At 43.3% G+C, this 18,506-nt stretch overlaps 1 protein-coding gene across 2 annotated transcripts; it reads right to left on the reverse strand.

Moving 5' to 3' along the window:
• Positions 1 to 4,775: 4,775 nt before the first annotated feature.
• On the reverse strand, positions 4,776 to 16,291 carry LOC131699727 (uncharacterized protein C1orf94-like). Of its 2 annotated transcripts, none has more exons than XM_058997664.1 (7): positions 15,807 to 16,291; positions 13,470 to 14,158; positions 11,530 to 11,973; positions 11,009 to 11,205; positions 9,128 to 9,220; positions 6,226 to 6,401; positions 4,776 to 6,146 (listed from the first exon to the last, which is right to left on the reverse strand). In XM_058997664.1, exons 1-7 carry the CDS (start codon positions 16,145 to 16,147, stop codon positions 6,023 to 6,025), a joined length of 2,064 nt encoding a protein of 687 aa, XP_058853647.1. In that variant the 5' UTR covers positions 16,148 to 16,291; the 3' UTR covers positions 4,776 to 6,022. The 2 variants fall into 2 exon arrangements, with proteins under 2 accessions (XP_058853647.1, XP_058853646.1); XM_058997663.1 differs by having other exon boundaries at positions 13,470 to 14,161.
• Between the last annotated feature and the right edge of the window lie 2,215 nt (positions 16,292 to 18,506).

Consider the following 18,506-nt stretch of genomic DNA (forward strand, 5'->3'; position numbering starts at 1 on the left):
ATGAAGTGCTACTGGTATGTGTTCGCACAAGGGTCGCTTTCAGCCCCCGTTCTCATTTCAATACCAGTCATTGAAAACAATGACAAATAGGCAGGCTTTCCTTGATTCTATGTTTCAAACCCGTGTCTGTACAGCAGAAGAATACTGTAAGATTCTGCCTGTCTGTGCTGCCTGACTTTCTCTCCTCCTTAACAGCAGCTATCACTACGTCTTCATCACAGAGGCTGGTCCCTCTGCAGAGCTGGAGAAGGCTGGCCCAGCACAGCAATGCTGAGGACATACAGTACCTCTTGATTAGTACCCTCCACACAGGCCCTGCGTTCCCGTGAGCCATCGTCAGGACAACACAATCTCTGCCTCTGTTTATCACAGTGTGAGGAGGATAGTACAACACAATCACTGCCTGTGTTTATCATAGTGTGAGGAGGATAGTACAACACAATCACTGCCTGTGTTTATCACAGTGTGAGGAGGTTAGTACAACACAATCACTGCCTGTGTTTATCACAGTGTGAGGAGGTTAGTACACCAGGCGCTGAGGAACACACCATCGGGATCACAGAGCTGGAGAGGTACCCCGGAATTCTGCACAGAACCCCAAAACATGTCCTGGGCTCAGATCTTATTCTGTTTATTTCATTTATTCATCATCATAATAATAATAATAATAATAATTATAATAATAATAATAATAATAATAATAATAATAATAATAATAATAATAATAATAATAATAATGAATTCCATTACACGAGAGTAGATGTTAAAACTTCATGCTGATTTGAACTCGGCTCTCGCCAAGATAAGCACCAACTAAGACGTAGCTTTACAGTAAACTAATGTGATCCATATGCGTCTCCATCCATTTACGTTTCTTCTTTTCAACTGTTCCTCTTAATCTTTCCAATGCAACGCAGAGATCTGTGTTTACTGTGTCCCATGCAGTTTTCTCACAAGCTCTTGGCCATTTAACTCCAGGCTTGTGCCCGTTGAGGTTCTTTTCTCTCTTATGCTGGTTTGTCTGACCGGGTTCACAAGGATCATTAGGTTCATCACTAACTGTGTCCATGCAAGTCCTCCTCACATCTATGACAGGGGTGCTGATATCCTGCGAACTGTGGTTTGCTTCCTGTCGCTGGATTTCATTCGACTGACTTGACTGACTTCGTAAGAAGTACTGATCAATGCGAGGCCCTTGTCCCTTCTTCCTCAAGCATTTCATTCTCCCTTGATGAATCTTCAAACCCCTGACCGTTGTCGCCTTGCTCCAGCCGCAGACACAAACCTGGAGTTCTATGTCTTTGTTAACTGCAGATCTTGAACTAGTCTTTTGTGAAGTACTCTCCATACTCATATCCGTTTCCGTTCCTAAGTCGTTAACCGTGTTGTCCAACGTTGAGTCATCTTCCGCCCCCGCTCTCGCAGACTCTAGGGGTATTTTTCTCTTTAATTTCTTAGAAGCCTTGGGCGGGTGTCTCCAGCATCCTGTAAACACAGAGCTGGATACTGCCGACAAGGGTAGCTAACCCTTACCAGCCCCAATGGGGTCTCTTTCCTCCTGTCAGCTGTCTCTCCAGGCTGTCACAAGGTCTTTCCCTTGTTGCCAGCTGCACTATTCACAGCAGTCACTGGACGTATCCAGATCTTCATGATTTCCATTACACGAGAGTAGATGTTAAAACTTCATGCTGATTTGAACTCGGCTCTCGCCAAGATAAGCACCAACTAAGACGTAGCTTTACAGTAAACTAATGTGATCCATATGCGTCTCCAATAATAATAATGCTGAATATTATGTTTTTTGTATTATAGTTCATCATACATTCTGACTTGCCCCAGACAACATCACAATCCTGTGTCTGTCAGTATCTGACAGGCTTTTACTTGTCGAATCAGAACCTCAAATCACATTCCAGCTTCTCTATTTCAAGCACTTTTTACAGCTCTGCCCTTTTAAGTGCAATCCATCAAACCATTAAACTAATAAAAGTGACCTGGTGTATGACTACACTAGATAATAGGTCCAAGCTTTTCTTTGTGAGTAACGGACCGAATACACAGTTATCAGACCTATTAGGGGCAGACGAGAGACTCTGCTCTGCTTGATCTTTCAAGGAGTACTGCGGTAATTCCATGAGTTAGGCTGGATGAATAAGCGACGAGCCCCACAAAGAGACGAGTCGCACTGCAGAAAGTGCATGAAGAATTCAGCTTATACAATAAGCAGAATGCATATGAAAGGATGTATGGAATCACATTCCTTACGTCAAGCAACACGAGACACTATTACACAACAAGTAAAGAGATCCAGCATCTGATATCCTTTTCGATGCTCCTGACTGAATGCATCCATGCTGCTTGTATCCATCTCTTCAGAAAAAGCATTGCTTAACTTCCTGATATACTGAAGGCTTCGGCATATCCGAGCTATTTAGCATGCAGAAGATGCAGGACAGGTTAACTAAACTGCATATCGCATTGACCTCAATTTTCCACATGGCAGTAGACCGATTCTCATTCAAAGCGCTATCTTCCATTTGGTAGTTGAGCCCCCTTACTCTTACTCTTTCTGTATATTGTGTTCCCTGGTGTTTTCACCTGCTTCTTATTCTCCTTACCCTTGTTTTCCCCAAAGTTTAGCAATCGCGAGCCATTTCTTTGAACCCTATCTTAACTACATCTTGTGTTAAAAAAAATGTACGAGACAAATTATTTAAATACCGGGGGGGGGGGGGGGGGGGGGATTTTGTTCAGTTTTGTCTTTTAAACTCAAAGCAGGCTTTTAAACAGCCGATATCCCTGAAGCATCACATCTCATCTCCACCATGCATTATCAAGTGAGATACGCACCGGACTTTATCAATGTTTAAGCATTAATTTGAATCAGAATTACCATGTGCGCACATTCAGCTGATGAGAATGGCTCCACGCACAGATGACATTACATGAAAATGACTTTTTTTTTCTCATCAAGTGCATCCCAGCGCATTTTCATTACCATGACAATTGGATGTTTCTAAAGGCGCTTGTCATATCATGGCAGTTGCAATTGTGCCCAGCTTCAGTCTCAGCCATTTGCTTTAAGGTCACATCAGAAACAACGCGCCGGGAGGTGAGCAGCTTGTCAAAGTCTCATACTCCACCAGTTTGACCCCTTTTCTGTCTGCTATTTAAAAACAGGACTGCAGTGCATAGTGTTGAGAAAATATAACAGCTTAACGACGCTGTAACCACACACTAAAGTGGAAATGATATTTTTTCACACGACACCATCGCACATGGAAACCTCTCTGGGTACACAAGGGCTCTGAGTTCAATACCATCCATTCAAAGCAATGACAAAGTGTTTTTCTTAATTATGTGTTTCAAATCCGTGATGTCTGGAGAGCATAAACAGGCATCATTCTGTGACTCACAAAGTCAGTCAGCCACAGTGATTTCAATTTGATTCTACTCGGGAGGTACACAGCAACGCTTAAAGATATGCAGGATTCGCTCTTAACTCTAATGATGATCATTTAGGCTTCTGCAGTGCCTTAAATCCCCAGCCTCCAGTGAAATAATATATACGTGTTCCTGAACCATCAGTGCTCGCTCCGTCGTCCGATTCACACAACCAGTTAGCAGCGCTGCATTCTCAAAGCTGTTTACTCCAACACGTCATTAGCATGATCTATTCACAAAGTAATAACGCACCCGAAAAAGTTACCAAACAACCTAGGCATCTGGTGCTGGGGCTTGCGAGCAGTCTGTGCTAATGGAGTAAATAGCTTTGAGAATCCAGCCCATTGTCTTCCATTCATACCAGATCTCATACCAACCAGCTTAAAATGTATAAACCCGATTGCTTATAGACCTCCTTTTTGCTGTATGAGCCGCACCAGGACCCCTACGACTTTAACATCTGAAATGTAATGTTTACTCCATGTTGTTTTAACACGCAGCCCAGAACTGACCAGTCATGTTTAGGGTTTAAAATTAAACAACTGGCAGCTACTGACGGCACTTCCCTGTGGGTTTGGTTAACTAGCAAAACTTTATTCTACCAGAAGCTGGGGATTTAACACACTGTGGATCACAAACTTTAACAAACTTCTTAAACGGGTTTGGAAGATATTGTTTTTAACTACCCTGTTGGGAAAAGCCAGCAATGGCCAGCGCTGGTCAGTCCTGGTCAGATCTGGTAATTGTGCCGGCTTGCTCGTAGGTTAACAGCAATAGCAATGTTATTATTGATTTTTATAGTGCCTTCAAAAATCATCCCATAAAGCCATACGAGTGCTGTCTGAGGTGCCAGCTCGTGCTGGCAGCACGTTGCCAGTGCAGGGACGTTGCGTTGCTGTGCAAGGGCCCTACGCGAGGAAGTGCTGTATTTCACAGTCAGATCTTTTGATGTTTAAATCAGCTAAATGAAGAGGAGTGGAGAGCACTGCCTATGTAGAGTGCAATCGAGTGTTAGGTGCGAGGGAGAGCTCGCTTCAGCCCGGTTTCAGAGGCTGTAGATCAAGCTGCCCGCGCACTGACCTTGGTTTAGCGACAGGCCTGTAGGAGAAGACACTGAAGAAAAGCCCTCCTCCTCTTCCTATCCCCCTCGGATTGATGATCCATTGAGAAGTGCAGAGGCTGGCTCTCCGTTAACACAGAGGTGAGAGAAGGGGGTCACCTCCCCGTCGTGATGGATTCTGCACCGGGCTCTCGGATATTGATCCCGTCTCGTAGTTATTAAAGATAATCAGCGATTTCTGCAGGCTGGTTTATTTTTGCACATACTTACATTTGATGGATGATCATTTTTATTACATACTGTTAGTTAATGAACCCTGCAGTGAAACGGTGGCACTGAATACATTTCCCCGTCTCCAGGGTTTCTGTCTTTATTTCTTTTGCTTTGCATCTTATCAGATTTACAATGGTTTACAATACTTTACCATTGATTCTTGGGTTGCTTGGAGAGTCAGTTAGCATGTGCATTGACTGGGTGATTGATTCTTGGCTTGCATACATTTTGCATACATTTCTACCGTACTGTACATTTTGGAACAGTGTTTTTAACCTTATACTACAAGTTAATACCATGTGTGTCGGGTGAAACCTGTAGACAGGATAAGAAGACAAAGCCTTAACGGTGATTAATTGATTTCTTATATGTGGTTTAGAATGTATAAAGGAAGGCATGCGATTAAAAAAAAAGAAGAAAAAAGCACGGGGGACCATTGTCTTGCAAATGAAAAAAAAAGGTTTACAAGTTTTATCAAAATGACATTAATACAGAAACATCTGAATAATAATAATAATAATAATAATAATAATAATAATAATAATAATAATAATAATAATAACAACTATCTAACTGCTTGTCCTAATTTCCGCAGTGCTCAGCTACATGGGCCCCATGTACAATCCATCGGTCGAGAAGCCTGGAGGAACTGGAAATGAAGAAAAGATATTAAAGTCATTGTCAACACAGTGGAATCCCCCAGCTGCACACCAACAGATGGCACTGCAGTGGGAGGTGGCCTAGTGTGAGCGCTAGGGACTGGGAGTCAGGATCACAGTTCAACCCAGTGAGTCTCTGCAGCTTCTCTATAGATAAGGTTTGAGAAGTGAGAAGTAGGCGCACTCGGAATTGCCTTTAAGAAGTATCTAGTTAATTGCCACGGACTGGTGCTCAATTGTTAAAACATGATATCTGGAACTCTCGGTTTGCAGTCCTTGTTTTAAAAGTCTTGTGCACTTTTTGTTAGTCAGTTCCCCCTGGGGTCATCCCCCGCCCTTCATAGCCTGCTTTCCTGTCAGCACATGTGTCATCTACTTCCCACCATGACTGACATGTCTTGCAGCCAGTGGGATGACCCAGAGCACACTGCTGAGGAGAAATTACAGTACAGAGGAAGTGAGGCAGTAAAAGACTTCCTGGAAGGCAAGGCAAGCAAAACTAGGAACTTTCTTGACCCAGTGTGAAGCTCACCTCAGATCTGATGACCTCAGAACCCGACGCAAAGGATTCCCCTCGCAGCTCAAACTAAACACAGTGAAAGAAAACCCTACCATTTGTGTTGCTTGTGAAATAGGGCTGACTGCTGCTGCTGCTGCTGCTGCTGCTGTTATTGTGGTTGTACATGTTTCTAGAGTGTGGGGAGCTGTATCTGTAAAACAAAGACAGTGGATATGAAACATTGTATACAATACAATACAATAATGGGCTCTGGTGATCCGGTCCAGTACCTGTATGCGGGTTGGTACAGGTACTGAGGCCCGTCTCCCGCCATGCCTGATGGATTGCTGCCGGGGGGCTTGGAGCCTGGGCCCTGCTGGTAGGGCTGCACCATGGGCAGGAAGCCGAAGCACGGAGGGTAGATGAGGGACTGCGTCATCTGGGGGTAGGGGAAGTGATTCACCTGCTGGGGGGCATGGAGGAGAAAGGAGAAACATCAGAGTCCTGTCACTAATCCCAGAGAGGACCACCAGAGGCAGCAACTACACACACATACTGCACTTCTAAGAACGCTGGAATAGCGCCACAGAACAGGGAACAAACATGGGTGCTGTGCCTCCCCTTCACTATTCTTTAACACACTTTACTATGCCTTTAGCACCGCATACCTCAGTTAAACTTCCAACAGGCAACCTTGAAACAGTATCTGTTGCATCTGAAGCAAGCCCGAGATGAGCGGTAGACTTTTCGCGCTGCTGTTTTTTAATTAGCAGTTTGAAATTCAAAAGACAAACTCACATAAACAATTTAGAAAGGGCCGAGTAAAACATTCCGTTCCTGTAGTGCATTCTGGGAGCCGGGAGCTGACGGCATTGCACCGCTGTGTTCCAGGCGTTAGGAAGCATTTGTAGTGACTGCTCTATTGTGTTGAAGAACTGAAAAGTTCAGCTACACAGTGATAAGGGGAGCAGTGAAAATGGAACTGGCTTTTTAAATCTGCAGACTTGCGAATTCATTTACTGATGGAACACATTTACTGATGGAATCACTTGTAGTTTTTATAATCTGATTCCAGAAATATGACAAATACAGCATTTAAATTATTCATTTTTTTTTAATTAAAATGTTGTTTTTAGGGTGGAAACGGCACTTAATGTATTAGAGTTTGCAGGAAACATTGACAGTGCATACTTAGTACTCCATGAATATTAATGCCTTAAATCAATGTACAAATATCCATACGCTGCAATGCTACAGTCTTCATTATTCTGTTTTCATAGTACTTAAGGAAAAAAAACCCACAAAGCTACTAATGGTTCATTTGCAGTTTCTGTTGAGCTCTCCAAAATGTACCTCTAGGCTTTCTTTGATTAAAAATGAAAAAAACATCATAATAGAGGGTCCGGGGTTACACAAGTACTAACGATGAATCATGAACCACACTCACATGAACAAAATTCAATCATTAACATCTTCTGTGAAATACGGTTTGTTGTGTCACTCACTTAGAAAACGATTATGTTAAAACATATCACTGGAGGCATTCAAGATAAAGCCTACAGGAGGCTGTGTGGTCCAGTGGTTAAAGAAAAGGGCTTCTAACCAAGAGATCCCCGGTTCAAATCCCACCTCAGCCACTGACTCATTGTGTGACCCTGAGCAAGTCACTTAACCTCCTTGTGCTCCGTCTTTCGGGTGAGACGTAATTGTAAGTGACTCTGCAGCTGATGCATAGTTCACACACCCTAGTCTCTGTAAGTCGCCTTGGATAAAGGCGTCTGCTAAATAGACTGATAATAATAATAATTCTAAATGCTTCAGCAAATGAGTTCAAACAATTTATTTTGAATGACCTCATTGTATAGTCACAATATGGCACTCCAGGGCGTGTGTCACAGTGCGATATTGACACAACACGGGCTACATTGCTTACTTACTACCTGACAAACAGTGTGCAGCCACCACAACGCTAGTCTTCTCAAGTAATTCAGCACAGAGATGTACGGTAAATACAAATCAAAAGCAGTGGAGAAACACATGGGAAAAACTGCAAAATGTACCATGCTAATCTCTCCTAGGGCTGGTCTGAGTGCTGCACTGAAGACGATGCTTCTGATTAGAAGAACATGAGAAAGTTTACAAACGAGGGGAGGCCCCATTCAGCCCATCTTGCTCGTTTGGTTGTTAGTAGCTTATTGATCCCAGCATCTCATCAAGCAGCTTCTTGAAGGATCCCAGGGTGTCAGCTTCAACAACATCACTATTACATCTGGAATATGGAGGGAGTCGGATTCATATTCTGAAGATTTCTTCTCACAGTGGAGTTATTGACCCTGGCCCTTCGCTCAGCACAAAACCACACAGCGCACCTGATCAGGAATTCTGCTAAAACCCTGCTGCGCACTCCACTGTGGTGTGAAATGAAACTGCTGCGTGGGACTTGAAAAAAAGAGGCATCGCAGGGGGGCACAGCCATGCTTTAAATACACAAACACCAGCTGAAAAAAAGCAGGAGACCCTGCGACAGTGCTAAGCTCCCAGTTAAGGATTATGCACTGACGCCTCTGCAACACTGATGTGCTTCCAACTGCCTCGGTTCAGAAAAAACAACCTCGAGGAGTCTTTTCAGAAGCAACCGCTGAAATGGAAACGACACTCGAGAATGACGGGGATGAAGATATTTAAGCGATGATTAGTTTTTCAGTGTAGCGTAGGAGGAGGTGTGGTTCTTCGGTCTTGATACCAGCACATGGATTTTTTACACAGCAGATCCCTGTGTCTCAAACCTAACAGGGAAAATATCTGCAAGGCAATCTAAATATTTATGATGCATGTGCTGTCTGTTTAAGGAAAACAATCTCAACTTGCTTAGATAATAAGTTATGCACCATTGGAAAGATGATAGGGCAGTGAACACTTTTGCAAGCCTTTGTGATTTACAGAACCGAAACTGGATTTCTGTTGCAGGGGGGAGTGTGATAACTGCATCCCAATGTTCCATGCAAAGACTCAGGGCAGCTTTGCAGACTTAAGATAAAGGGTGCTCCCTCAAGTCCAAGGCAGGCTTGAGGCATGGAGACTGAACTGCTCCCACCCTTAACAGAAAGGATGCTCCCTCCAGGCCAGGGCAGGCTATTCTGTGCTTCCCAGTCTCCCAGTGCTAGCAGTACAGCACTAGTCTACCTCACTTACCCGTCGTGCATGATATCCAGCCTGGGAGTTCAGAGCCTGCTGGTAGTGTGTCTGGGCTCTATGCTGCTGCTGCTGCTGCTGCTGAAAACAGTTCTGTGAAACGATACACAGGATTCAGAATCTAAGCAAATACACACATGCATAGTACAACTTCACAATCAAGGCTACTCTCGTTACAGTGCTGATCTGCTCATATGGACAGCAATATAAACCCATCTTTAGCATTAGGTATTCAGTATAAAGAACAAACAAGCAAACCCTTTGAAAATGTGGAAGCGGCATGATGCAGCTTGATTGAGCTTAAAAACAAAACATTAGACAATAACACCAGTAAGATGGAACTGTTTGCTTACAAGATATATATATATATATATATATATATATATATATATATATATATATATATATATATCATAGAATGGAGGAAATTGATAGTTTTATACAAGTGGTGCCAAGAAAATACCAATACAATGTTTGGGGCAGATTTTCATTCCTTGTTCAAAAAGTCGACCGGGATGTCTTGTCGTTTAACCCAGAGAGAGCGGCTCTGTAACAGAATCGAGCTGAGCAGTGGCATCTCACAGACACAGCCTGCAGTCCCACGCTTTATCAGTTAACACGCCTTGCGTCGGTGTTATATAAGAGATGTCATCTCGTGCAGTTTGGGCGAGAGGACCGCGAAGCGAAGCTGAGACGCTGTGGCTGCTCCAACTGTGCGCAATAAAGGATAAGATGTCCAGGATAATATATACTGGATATGTGATTTATAATGACTGATAATGTACTCAAGGTACTTATCAGAAGGATTGTTGTTTTGTGTGTGTGTGTGTGTGTGTGTGTGTGTGTGTGTGTGTGTGTGTGTGTGTGTAACAGATTGATGAAAAGGACCCCTGCTGTATTCTCATCATATTAGTCCCTCTCTCAGCCTCCTGGGGTTCTGCAGACAATGTGAGATTCAAGGGTCACTTTAAAGCTGTCTTTAATTACAGAACAGTGACACTGAAACAAAGAGAAACAGCCAGCACGTTCTGGTGTAGGTAACAAAGGCTACATGGCATGCTCAAGGGGTTTAGGAATATTTCAGCTCTATATACGGCCAGAATGTTGATTGATAGAAAGACTGATGGATTGAAATACATGCATGCATGCATACACACATACATACACACATGCATGCATACACACATGCATTTCACTATGGTAAACTGTTTATAAGGGAAAACACTTTTTTTGTCAAGGATCTGTGTTGCCTAGCAACAGCACGCGGCGGAATTAACTGCATTAAGTAATTAAGGAAGCCGGCGAGGGAAAGTTGTGAAACAAGTGTCTGCCGGTAGTAGACAGAAAAAAATGATTACAAAAAAAATTGCTTTTATTATTATTTATTTCTTAGCAGACGCCCTTATCCAGGGCGACTTACAATTGTTACAAGATATCACATTATACATTATTTCACATTATACAGATATCGCATTATTTTTACATACAATTACCCATTTATACAGTTGGGTTTTTACTGGAGCAATCTAGGTAAAGTACCTTGCTCAAGGGTACAACAGCAGTGTCCCCCAGCTGGGATTGAACCCACAACCCTCCGGTCAAGAGTCCAGAGCCCTAACCACTACTCCACACTGCTTTTATTTGATTAGTAAACGTTAGGCATTAATCAGGCCACTGTGTAGCAAAGCTGAGAACAGCTGCTCAAGCCCTATAGCACCCTAACAGCTCAGAGAGCAACTTTTTCGTGGTAAGACATGGTTTTCCTCAAAGTAACATCAACTCTGCTCTACAAGCTATACAAGGGACCTGGATCAAAGCAGCAGTTCCCAACATTGCCCCAACCGACCCCATCGGCGAAGCAATACTGTGTGGCTGGGTTACCTGGTAAGGGCTGAAGCCGGGAGGGTTGTGTGGAGGGGGCTGGCAGCTGATCAGCGGTGTCCTGGGCACAATGCCAGCCACGCTGCCTGGGATGAAAGTCTTCCCGGTGTACTTCAAGGTGCTGCGATGCTCTGAGGCTAGTGAACACAGCCTGCGGTCCGGACAGCACATCCTGCTTTCTTCAACAGCACAGGCAGCTGTTAAAATGACAGCATTTCAAAAAGCGCAATAAAACATGGTACAGCAGAGGTAAGAATTGTAAATCCTAGAAAGGTATTATAATGCACATTATAAAATATGACAGACCGTGGTAAATTATGGTAAACAACATAAGCATGAAATAAAACATGGTCAAACTGTTAAAAGGGTTAGCTATTGCCTTCATCAGTGTTTCTTATTTTCCTGTTAACCCTAAATGACATTCAACTTTCTATTGCCTGGGCTGTTTAAAACCGAGGGTCATTTCCAACACACACAATGACAAAGAGCGAGTGGAAAAAGCCAGTTCCTTTTTAACTTACGGATAGATTCTGGCGGACCGCTCGTGTGGACCACCCTGCAGCTGACTGCAGCCTGGCCATCTGGTCTCCTGACATTATCCAGGAATTCGTAGTGCAAGCCTTTCTCTGGCGGAGCAATCTGCTTCCTTGTGCAGTCCTGCCCGAAGCCGGATGAGCTGGTGGCTCCGAGCCTGTCACTGGCCTTGCTGGGCATGTTGGGGTCCTTCTTCCATGGGAGAAGCTGGGGTGCCAGACTGGCCTGTCTAATCTGGGCTGGCACCCTGGCTACAGCTGGAGAGCCTGGGTTCAAACAGCTGGCGGGACTTGGCTTGCAAGGCACATGTATGTCTTGCCCCTGGCAGGCTCCTCCAAACAGGCTGGTGTTCGACATGCGCAGACGAAACTCTGCAAGGGTCTCTTTGGTGATCAGGATATGTTTGCTGACAGTCTTCAAATCAGATTCAGCTGAGGAGGATAAAGGAAAGAAAAAAATCATACATATAATATAATATATATATTTTTTTACTGATCCCTGGTTTCAAATCCTGACTACGTTGTATAATGCCCTTTAAAAGTTTCAGTGCGTTTTGACAACAATATCATGTCCACTTGATGCTTATTTCAAAAGTTACCTTTAACTGCTGTTATTGCAGGAACAGACAAAAAGCAACGCGGTTGTACCGGGAGCTTTAATTTTGATGCTTGGAAATGTAATGTTTTCGAATGTCAGATCTTCCAATTTATTGGAACAAAAAGATGGGAAGTAAAATAAAAAAATCAGTTAAAAAAAAAAGACAACTGGCTTTATTATCTTCCTTCTCCTGTGCTTCAGTCTGTCTTCGGAATCGATGTCTTATTTTGGCTGACTGGGTATTGTTCCTCATCATCGCTCCCTGGATTCAAGAGGAATTAACTGCAATAAAAACTCATTGCTGACTGATTGCATTCAGCCCAGAGCAGTATAAACAGCATTCATTTTCAGAAAGCCATATTGATTCAGTTCTATGGAAACCTGGTGGAAAATGTTTTCGCAAGGATTTAGTGACGTGATACCTTTGAGTAAATGCTAATCTGATCAGTTCTTGAAGGACTCTTTGAATGTGCCCATTGATCCCCCCTCCCCACGATGTGTTTTACTGCCGTCCCAACAGAGGAGGGGTGCCTACACATCAAATTGCAGCTGACCCCAAAGCACAAATGCCTACACACCCTCCACCCCCATACTCCCCCACTCCCCCACCCCTGCAAACAACAGCGATTTTTAATCCTAAAGCTCTGACAAACTACTTGTGAAGAAAATGACTTTAATTTATCTTTCAAGCCATAGGTGTGCCTTGCACAAAACTGGGAGATTAATTAGTAGAATCATCTATTCACCAGCACAACCCGGATCTCATGTCAAAAACACACGCCAGCTGCAGTCTGGCATCATGAAGCACCTTTTAATTACCCAGCTCTGGGACGTCATTAATATTAATAATAAATATAATCAGCAGCACCCTTTGCCTGGACTGTTTACGCATTATAAAAAGACAGCGAGCTACACTGTGCAACTGAGCAAAGTTATGATAAGCTGTGCGGAGTATCTTAATGTGACAGTGTGCAGAAGCATTGTACCCTCTCAAAAAAATTCTAATGAATAAATATATAAATCATTCCCTTTGGAAAAGCCAACTTTCCTTCCCGAAACCGCTTTACAGTTTCAAATGGTTATTGATTATTTATTATCGACGCTGGTAAATGTTCTTGGGATGATTAATGAGTTTTGCAGGCAACACAACTCAATACCTGCCTGTCTAAATAGACAATCAGTGTAAAAATATATAGAGATATCATTCCTGGACCAAACTAGCAGCGAAAGTGAATGACTGTACAATGCACTCAAACTATGATGTTACTGCTCTATTATTGCAAGGAATTTACAGACTGGCACCTGTGGTATTACAGTGATCCTAGCATACCTATGCATTGGGGAAGCCCATTCCTTTGCTTCTCAGGGGTGTGGAGTCTAGCAAACACTGGCAGCAGCTGGGGGGTCTTCTTGCTGTCCTGGGCCTCTGCCGGGGAGGGGGTGGGAGTGGTGATGGGGGAGGCGGAACAGGCACTGCCACTGCCCCTCTGATCACGGCCGCCGCTGTTACCACTCTCACTGCAGCTGCCCGAGCGGAAGATCCTGTCCTGCAGTAAATCCCGGATCAGTTTGGCTTCCTCCAGCCCCACCGTGTTATCAGGTGCCTGGCCAGTCTCGCTCGGCTCCTGAGGGGACTCGGAGAGGAGCTGGGAGCCCTCGCTGTTTAAAACAGAAGGAGAGGGGGAGGCGGTGGCAGGCTGGGACCGGCGCCGGGAGGGAGGGTGGACTGCAGAATCAGGAGCAGATGCCCCCTGAGCCCCGGAGCCCCTGCTCTGCTGCTGCGTGCATTCGATCCCCCGGATGACGGACCTCAGGTACTTCTCGATGTTTCTCCTCACCTCCTCGGCAGCGAGGGTCAGCGAGGTCCCGGTGGGGGGGCAGTCCCATTCTGCTTGGCGTTCCTGTGGGTTCTGGCTGCCTTGGGAGTCAGCATGAGAGGTGAACTCCTCAACCAGGCTCAGGTACTCCTGCTGGACCATCAGTGAAATGTCGTTGTTCACCTGATGACACCTCACAGACCTGCTGTTTAACACAAACAATTGAAAAAGAGCTTAACCCTAGCATGACCTCTTCTAGTCTTTATATGGGACATGTGGGAGACACACATGCATGATAGGCTCATATGAGGGTGCAATGTTTTCCCCATATAAAGCAATGGATTTAAAAAAACAAGTTGAATAAAAAATGTATTTATTATGTGTCCAAAACTACTTTTTTCAGCTATTGTTTTAAAATATGTCCTGCATGAAAGGGTTAAGGATATGGCCTTGCCAAATCTTGCCAAAATTCAAAAGCTAAGAGATTGATTTGATCAATTCATACCCTGATAGACCACAGCTGGATTTTTTAGAGCATGTTACAGCACTGGGGATCACATTGGATTGCATCAACGATCTATTGGTGTTATTCCAGGATTAATCCTACAAAAAAGGTATTTGATGCAATCCACGGGGATTCCCTGGTGCTTTGACCCATTCGATCAAAGCTTATCAACACCAACACCTTTCTGATTGATTGTCTCCAATAATCAATGAAGGACAGCTTTCCTCAAACCAATCTGGACCCCATTGAAATCCAAACTAAACAGGACCAGGCAGTGTATGGTGTAAGAAAGAAAGAAAGAAAGAAAGAAAGAAAGAAAGAAAGAAAGAAAGAAAGAAAGAAAGAAAGAAAGAGAAAGTGCTCTTCAGGGGATAGTAGCAGTGACACCAACACAGTCAGCTACAATGCGGCAAACGGTGTTCTATCTGGTCTTAAAAAAACAAATACATATATAAGTAAGCTGCACGGTCTGATTGACAAACGCCGCACAGAAGCCTCTACCCCGCTGTGCAAATAAAATTAATTAAAATGTTCAAATGAAATATAGCACAGCTAAGTTTTGTTCCGGGCCCGGTGGGTGCCTCGGAATTATCAGCTGCGCGAATTCAACAATGTATGCTTTCCACTTCATTCGCATCCGTGACCCTTTGCATCTCGGTGCTTCAAATTCCGCTTCCGAATCAAGTGAGTATGTCATGTTATCTTGTAGTACAACACCTCCCGTTTCTCATTACAGCGCGCCCGCCCTGAAAATGCAAGCTCAGCGCTGATGACACTCATTACAAAATGCACTGTGATATAATATCTTTCTCCTAATGACTAGTCTCAGCTTTGTGCTGCTGGGCTGCTGTAGCTGCGCGCCCCGGTGTGACCTGCGAGTCCTTTACATAAGCTGGACAAGCTGTCTCCATGGTCACCTAGGACAGAATGCTCCTGTGGGCGTTCCAAACGGAACCATAGGAACCAAATGAACCATAAGTGTGCGCAAACACTCAAACAATAACACCGGTCCCTTACACCTCCAATGACACTCCAGTGACTTTTTTAGGTCTTGAAAGAAAGCTAGTGTTTGTCCACACTTTTTATTGCACCCTTTTCTTCTTATTTTAAGTATTTTTTATTTTTATTTTTAGCAGAATAAGATAGCACTTGGAGACGTATCATACTAGCAGGCCCACTTCTCAACCACTGCTTTTACGCAGTCAGAGAATAACATATTGGGTTCTAAAAAAAAAAAAAGCGAAGTCACGGCTCTCTATTATTATTATTATTATTATTATTATTATTATTATTATTATTATTATTATTATTATTATTATTATTATTATTACGTGGGTTTACTCACTCTCTTGTCCGCTCCGCTCCCCTCTCGCTGCTGTAACTTTCAATTGCCTCTTGTTGCAGAAAGGATGAATCATTAATACGCAGACCCTTGTTATTTATACCGGAGTCTTGGTTCTGAGGGTGGGTGGTCGATAAGCCTTCCTTCGAGTGGCCGGTGTTTTTTGTGACCGGTGCTGATGCTGTCGATATCCTTTGAACTCTTTTCCAGATTTCGTAACAGATTCTGTCCAAGGCGTCCTGCGGAGTATCTTCGTGGATCCACACCGACCTGGGGAAAGGTCCGAGAGGACAGGATCGTTTCACTTGACGCTGAGGATGGACAAAATTCACCTCAGCTAACATTTCTTTTTGGGGGGGTGTGGGAGAGACTTTCGGTTCGTTATCACGTCCTGCTTCTCAAGAAGAAATGGGACAGTTTTGTTTTTAATCAGTACGTGTTGGATCAGGGTGTATGATGGAATGTTTAGTTTTGAACTCGTTGTTCTTTAATTAAAAACAACAAAAATAAAAAATTGATTGTCAACAATACATTTAAAAAACCCTAACAACCAAAAGCCTAATATCAACATATTGTATTTATAAATTTGTTTCTTTGCACAATACACGTTTTATATTCGATGTTAATAGCTCCAAGCTCTTAAGATTATTATTATTATTATTATTATTATTATTATTATTATTATTATTATTATTATTATTATTAGTAGTAGTAGTCGTAGTAGTAAATGGATGTGTGTGACAGCGCTAGTTAATAGTAAGGTTGGACGATTTAAACAATGACGTGATTATTTGCTGGTTTTGAAAGCAAGGCTTTGGCTCTGTACGATAGTAACAGCATAAACTGGGAAATGACGCCTATCACCTGTAGATGGCGCTAAAGAGAAGGAATCCACGCTGAACAGCCTGGCTGGTCTGAATTCGACTGCTGTCCGCGGCGCAAGGTACTGAAAGTGGAAGCGTTCACACTAACTCACCTACTGTACAGAACACGCGGTTAAAAAAATAAAAAAATAAAAAAAATCCTATTGGCTGCATCGTTGTCATGCAGCCTGTATAACGCACACTGTTACGTTTTAGCATTTTATTATTTAAAAGGCACGCGTTTCACTAACCAGATTATTTTATCACCAAGGGCATAATAAAACGAATTACCTGTTACATGCAAAACGCAAATGCCACTGGAATTTATTAGCGTGTGTTCCGTGCTGCTAGGAATCCAAAGAGCAAGTTTATCGAGCAAGGAGAAACAGACACCAAGGGCATACAAAAATACACCATCGTGTAGGCAGGGGAGCGTTACAGACAGCGGTGTGGATTTAAATATTTAAATCGGCTTTCATTGCTGTTTAACCCCGTTACTGTGGCTCGCGGGAAATGAAAAGAAAAAGTGATTATTTCGAGCTCAATGCTGTCCAGCTTCTAATTAATAAAGTTTAGCTGAAGAATCGATATTGTAAGAGCGAGGCATTGACATGTATCATTTCCCTGGTGACTAGATAACGAGGAAGTAATACCCAGAAGACCCAGCTTACATGGCCTCCAGTTTATCATGGCGGCTCTGTAATATAGACCGGGGCTCCTTGTGGCGTTCCTCGCTATTCTTTAATGTTCTATTAAGAAAATAATATTATATATATATCCGACCGACTGTTGTGGAAACATGATGCAGCGTCTCTCTCTCTCTCTCTCTCTCTCTCTCTCTCTCTCTCTCTCTCTCTCTCTCTCTCTCTCTCTCTGTTTAATTGTAAAGTTTTGTAAAATATGCCTAAAAAGTTTGTAACTTGTGTTACCTTTGCCACACTACCGCAGAGTGACACGCCTGTTATTACAATGCAGATTAGAACTTGCGCTTCCCTTAACATTCAGCAAAGTCTTCATTTCAGGGTCCGCTCTGCCGCTTTGAAGCGGGTAGCGTTGGCTGGTCTGAATTCCAACGCCTCGCCGAGGCACAAAGCGCCTCTTTCATAGTCGGGGTTTGGTTGCCTTGGCTGCTGGCATCAGTTTATAAACTTAACTGCAAAGTAGGGATGGGGGGGCAGGGTTTGGAGGGAAGCTCTAAAAAGAAAGAAAAGGAGAGATTGATTCTGTCAAGTCTACAGAGCGCGATATATATATATATATATATTTTCCTTTACGGCTGTCAAACGGGTTCATTGAGGACAACTGTGGCAATCTAAAGCGGAAAGTAGAGGGGATATACTCCCAGTGTGGGGCTGATTGTTTCGGGTTCTAAACCTGTCTCCACCGATACAGCTTGAGCCCCAGCGATGAATGGAAAACACTGTGGCGAGTATGCGCAGAACCAACGATTCTACACAGCGAACAACAGAGACCTCTGAAGTTCAGTGATAAAAAGAACAATACCCCCCCCCCCCCCCCCCCCCCCCCCGGTAAATCCATTGAGTTGAAGCTATTATTATTATTATTATTATTATTATTATTATTATTATTATTATTATTATTATTATTATTATTATTATGTGGTGAGTCTTTATACAAAAGGATATGGCGATTCAGTATTTGACAGGTACGTTAGATAAATACATTCTGGAGCACGCCTCCGACAGCCAACTGCTGTTTATCATCAAAAGAGAAGAAAACACTCACGGTGGCATATTAAAGACAGCGGCAAACACGAGGACTACTCCAGGATGGACACCGTTGGTGTATTAGAAAATCAAAAACAGCACACAGACTGGCA

Source organism: Acipenser ruthenus, chromosome 23 (assembly GCF_902713425.1).
Source record: "Acipenser ruthenus chromosome 23, fAciRut3.2 maternal haplotype, whole genome shotgun sequence".
Classification (NCBI taxonomy): domain Eukaryota; kingdom Metazoa; phylum Chordata; class Actinopteri; order Acipenseriformes; family Acipenseridae; genus Acipenser; species Acipenser ruthenus.